Source organism: Sabethes cyaneus, chromosome 3 (genome assembly GCF_943734655.1).
Source record: "Sabethes cyaneus chromosome 3, idSabCyanKW18_F2, whole genome shotgun sequence".
In the NCBI taxonomy this organism is placed as follows: domain Eukaryota; kingdom Metazoa; phylum Arthropoda; class Insecta; order Diptera; family Culicidae; genus Sabethes; species Sabethes cyaneus.
This window is the reverse complement of record NC_071355.1, coordinates 61851839-61857513: the sequence shown is the minus strand read 5'-3', so window position 1 is coordinate 61857513 and position 5675 is coordinate 61851839. Positions and strand designations below refer to the sequence as shown.

The 5675-nt window shown below is 39.0% G+C and overlaps 1 protein-coding gene across 1 annotated transcript; it reads left to right on the top strand.

The window, feature by feature from the left end:
- The first annotated feature begins 3802 nt into the window (after nt 1–3802).
- LOC128743146 (beta carbonic anhydrase 1) lies at nt 3803–5424 on the top strand. The gene is made up of 3 exons (XM_053839670.1): nt 3803–4064; nt 4557–4829; nt 4895–5424. Exons 1-3 carry the CDS (start codon nt 3972–3974, stop codon nt 5294–5296), a joined length of 768 nt encoding a protein of 255 aa, XP_053695645.1. The 5' UTR covers nt 3803–3971; the 3' UTR covers nt 5297–5424.
- The last annotated feature ends 251 nt before the right edge of the window (nt 5425–5675 follow it).

Here is a 5675-nt window from a genome sequence, read left to right as displayed (position 1 = left end):
ATAATAACATAACAAACAGACACTGATAAAGCATGCAATATGGAACTAAAACACGAATATTTCTGGATAATCGATACTAAGTTTCTAAGTTTCTTTCTTTAAGGATAGCAATACAAGATATGGTGATAACGTATGCATTACACAGAACGAAAAAATGAATCTCACATTCGACGTAAACTGAAATCCGATATATTTTTCCATTAAATACAACGTAAACAGCCTAAGCCGTTTTTAAAGATATATTTTTACACCAAACCAAACGTAATAAACAAGCCATTAAGTGAAATAACCCGAGATTTTATATGATGTGCAATGTTCCATTGACATGCACATATGTCAGAAGACGTAAAATTTCAAGAATTTTTCGAAGTGTGTACAAAAATAAACAAAATACGGACGGCGATGATAAAATCTACAAAAGGTTTCCTTAAATGCTACTTCTATCAAGCCTTCTACAACAAATGCTTCGAAGCCCTGCCGATCGGCACGGCAGTTAGCCGAAACCTTAGTCATGGCCAATGAAACGATGAAAAAGGTTCTATTGTTTGCAGCTGGAGGACGCTGGAAGGGTCCCAGTAAACAATTTGGTTTGTATATCTCGATTGCAACTGAGAAACACGACATCATATCTGAACGAAAAAGTTATGTTTCACGTCAGATAAGAGCATATATGTACCAAAGTGGAGGCAATATACGTGCGAAAATTTTGACGATTATTTTTAATTATATCTTGCATTTTATACAGCGGTTTTTATAACACGCAACTTAATACTCGTGAATATATGATTGAGATATAACTAAATATTGCAATCATCTATACTGCTTTATAATTCACAGTCATGAGTTGTATATGAGGATACGCACGACTGCAAAACGACTTATTGTTCACTTTGTTTTGACATACTCTAATCATTATGCAATTCCAATGTTAAATTGACATGAAAACGATTTAATGTAAACAAGCACTTCATACTGCATATATCCCCGTTCACCGCAAGCCCCGAAGCAAAGGAGGGCAGTTTGGACATTCGCTTATCGTTGATCGTCAGTTACAGAAGGACCTTCTTTGGGAACTTCGTGTGGGAGATATATTTGACGGTATCGCTTACCTTCTTGGTGAGGCGTAATGTACCCAGTGCTTTGCCAGTCATTGCCGTCTAACATCAAGTAGGTCTCGTCATTCTTCGCCGGAAAGATGTTTCTCACCAGCACCTTCAGCCAGCCTTGACTGCACACGAAAATGTCTATTTTGGCGAGGTACTTCTTTACTGTTTAGTCCCGACCTCCCCAAGGCGCGAATGACTGAGCGCATCGTGCTCTAGGTGTCCCTTTTCAGCTTCTACTGCACTTAACCATGCCCTAGAAGGGAGAGGATGTTGTATGTGCCGGATCGGCTATATCTGGCGGACACGAAGTGTCTCGCGATGTCCAACTTCTTCAGTCCGGGCTGAATCTGGCAGTACGAACAAAGCATCGAGTGCAGTTGCTTGTCTGTTTTCGTTACAAAAGTTAAAAATCGCTTGATAACGCTGTCAAATTATTTCTGTGCACAACCAGGTTGCTACGTTTGGCGGTACTTAGGTGGGTTCATCACCAGTTCTTTGGGTAATCGCATGAAAAATTGCTAAAATCAGTTAATTTTTTATGCATTATTATATGCAAAGCAAAGCCATGGGTTTATACCGTCTTTAGACATTACCCTTCTTTATCGACAGACTTCGCAGCCGGCTGTTAGAGTACAGGAAAATTACGGGGCCAGTGCAACAATCCTAATGACTCTAACTAGACTCTAATTATTATATGCAAATATTATGAATTATCGACAGGTATTTGTGCTATAAACAGTATATGCTAAAATAAAAATGTAGTAATATTTAGGTAATTGAGCGATTGGCGATTAGCGAAATTTTCGCTAATCTGAGTTTATCGATTAGCGTTCAGCGAGCTAACTTTTTCGGTTAGCGGACTAGCGATTAGCGACGCTAAATTTTCGGTTAGCGGTGCCCAACACTGAATGCTGTGAATACAGTTTTAAAAACAGAACCGCTGTTTTGTGCCCAAAAATTGCTTCCGAAATTGGGCATTTCGACGAAATGTTAATGACTGCTCATTTTCCGTTAATCCTACTTTCTCCATAGTTGATCGTGAACCTTCGTGTAGACGTATTTCGCCTATAACAAAATCGGAGCTACGTCGGAAATCCCAAAACTTTTCGTCGCACAGTTTTCGTCGTAGAATTATCCTAGACCATTACGCCCTGTCTCGCGTCTAAGTTCACTTGTAGGTGCTTGTAGTGTTGCAATCACCGCCTTATAACAATATAAGGTGGGTCAGAACAACAATATAAAATTCAGAACTGTTACCAGACGGTTAGATTTACCGCTAATGAATTGAAATACATGCTGACAATAGTCGGAAGAGCCGCTAAGGAGAGAAACAAAAAATCAACATTAACAACAAAAAATATTTGCAAACGAATTAGCGACCATAGCGACGCATAAAAGTGTTAAAAATAAATCAACAACAAGTTTGGGTATCATGATGGTAGGTGGAAACTAAAAATAAACAAATAAATAATCAACAAAACAGAGTGGGTCTACAGCAACTAATTTCAATTAACAAGCTTTGACGAAGTTCTGGTTTGTTGCGAGTAAAATTAGCGAATATTAACTATCCGCACTCTGGATTTAATCCGCTCATGAATTTTTTTCTGGTTAGGTTTTAATTTTAAACAATAACGTTATTAATGTGTAATTTTGTGTTTTTTCGGTGGAGAAGGGTGATTGCTACACCTTGTACCTATTCTAGGCAACGAATGCGCGTCAGAATATTCGAAGTTTGCGTCATAACATTGGACCTTGAATTATTGGATCTTGTTTTTTGTAGTGACATGCTGATACCGTGTAGACAAACTTTTTGCAAATTATGATCACCTTCCTTGTGCTTCCCTTATATCATACTTTTCATCATTTTCATTTTCCACGTGAAATAGAAAATAAAACATTTAGCACCTTTGGATGTTTTTTTTTGGGCTAGCGTTCAAATGACTCGAGACAAGACCATATCGAGCGTCTAAGTGGGTTTAGAATCGGGCACCCAAGATTAAGAAGGCTTGGTGCCCCTCCCACACAATAGCTAGTGGGCGTTAATCGTGTTAATTTCTTCATATATATGCATGTATAAATTTGATATGATTCACACTGTAACAGATAGCAACTGTAACATGCCTGGAGCTGTAAATTGTTCGTCATAAAAACTATCATCAGGTGCATGCATGTATAAATAGGTATGCATGTGTTGACCTAGTAGCTAGTAGCTCAGTTTTATATATTTTGATAATAGAGGTCAAAGTCCTTCAATACATATATTTATGACTGCCATCTGTTTGACCTTGCTCGATTGCGTGAGTGAGTGAACTGTGAGTATGGAGAACTGTTTACTTTCAATTTCGTTCAGTAATTGTCGCCGACAGCGGGCAATTGATAGACAAATATAATATGTAGGTATTCAGACGGCCGTCCATCGACGTATGGACGAAATGAGCGCGCGCTAGTCTTCGTTTCAACTTCCCGGCTAGCCTGGCGGTGCTCCGTTGTAGTAGCCGTCATCATGCCTTTGTGGCCTCCTATATTTCCATCAAAAGCACGTGCATTGCGCTGTGTTGGTAACGCAATCGCGACTTCGACCGGAGAGCGAGCGATGTGTTGTTTATTTCAGTGAATTTCTGTTGAGTCGCCGACGGCGGGCTGTGTTGAACGGACTGACGGAATGTTTTCATTCTGGCGTTTGTTTTTGTCAAATTTCAGTCATTTAATCACTGTTCGCGACTTGGAAGCTCTATAACTGCGTTGTCTGAGGCTGCTGATGCTGTTGATAGGAAATTGTATCATTTGCTGTCAGTTTCTTGCTGGATTTGGACAGATGCCTAACCTGGTGTAGGGGAAATCGAATTACAAATTGCGAAGTGAGTCATGGAGCGGATATTGCGAGGAGTGATGCGCTATCGGAACACTACCCGTGAGCAAATGGTGAAAGAGTTCCAAAAAGTGCGAGACAATCCACAGGTAAGCATCGATAGCTATTATTAACTTTGAACTTGATTGGTCGGTTATTCGTTGGCTTGGAGAGAGGTATTTTGAGTTATTTAAAACAAGTAACAGAAAATTCAGTAGCTTTGAGCTTATCACCAAAGAGCTGAAACGTGACATAAATTTGAATAGATTTATCAGAATTCCTCAGACAACCATTGTGTAGATAACATATCTCCAGCAAACTGCAGAAGTCAGGCAAATTTGTTTCGAATAACATATGTATGTTATGAGCATAGGGTAGCCAACTATAATTGAAAGTAAGTAAAACGAAAAAAATAATTTCAACAGAAATCAACCATTGATATCGTTAGAATGGTTTCAAGAAACTCAAATTGTAGAGCTGTTTTCAGTATGTATAAAGATTCAAATCTATAAAAAGAAACAAATTGAATGTTTAAATTTGTTGAGGTGTAGATTTAAAACCACTAACCAATTTTAATTGAATTAATCCTTCCATTCGGCCAGCCTAAAGCGGTATTCTTCACGTGCATGGACAGTCGCATGATTCCGACCCGCTACACGGACACACACGTCGGTGATATGTTCGTGGTTCGAAATGCTGGCAATCTGATACCGCATGCGGAACATTTTCAGGACGAATATTTCAGCTGTGAGCCCGCCGCCCTGGAGCTAGGCTGTGTAGTGAACAACATCAAGCACATCATCGTGTGCGGTCACAGTGATTGCAAGGCTATGAATCTACTGTACCAGCTGCGCGATCCTGAATTCGCATCCATCGTTAGTTTTACAATGCTGAAATATTTGCTGTGCTATGATTAACATCGTGAATTTTTACTTTTTAGAAAAACCGTAGAATATCTCCGTTACGAGCGTGGCTTTGCGAGCACGCCGATACTAGTCTAGCTAAGTTCCAGAACCTCAAGGAAGCTGGCTTGGATAAGCCGTTGATCTTTTCGTCGGAAACTCCACTCCGAAAGTTTGTAGCGTACATCGATCCTGAGAATCAGTTTGCGATCGAGGACAAACTGTCGCAGGTGAACACGCTGCAACAGATCGAGAATGTGGCATCGTACGGATTTTTGAAGAAAAGACTCGAATCGCATGACCTGCACATTCACGCGCTGTGGTTCGACATTTATACAGGGAATATTTATTTCTTTAGCCGTAACTCAAAGCGGTTTATTCAAATCGACGAAAGCACCATCGATCGACTGCTAGAGGAAGTAAATCGTTTCTATTCGTGATGAACAAAGTAGTATGTTATTAGTTTGTATATATTCAACATAAGGGGATGAAAAGCAGAGGTTTTTCGTTTGAAAACATAACTCTCAAATAGATTGTAATTATTTGTTTCTGTTTAAAGATTATGGTTTTACTACAGTCAACCAAAAAAGTATTCGGACAGCAGCGCATAAAATTTTCTTTTAGTAATTTTGCACAGTATTTTTGCAAAGAATGGTTACAAATATTTTTTAAAACAATGTTTAACTAAAGCATATTTAGATGCACAACAAAAATTCGGGGAAAAGCTTTCCGTTTTGAAGATAGGGTACATATAGTTTGAATTCCTCAAAAATGCAGCCAAAAAAGTATTCGGACAGTTAACTATTAGTTGAAACAAAT

Coding starts and splice junctions, on each gene's coding strand:
- LOC128743146 (XM_053839670.1), top strand. CDS start 3,972: ATGGAGCGGATATTGCGAGGAGTGATGCGCTATCGGAACACTACCCGT. Junction 4,065..4,556: donor AAGTGCGAGACAATCCACAG/GTAAGCATCGAT, acceptor CCATTCGGCCAG/CCTAAAGCGGTATTCTTCAC. Junction 4,830..4,894: donor ATCCTGAATTCGCATCCATC/GTTAGTTTTACA, acceptor TTTACTTTTTAG/AAAAACCGTAGAATATCTCC.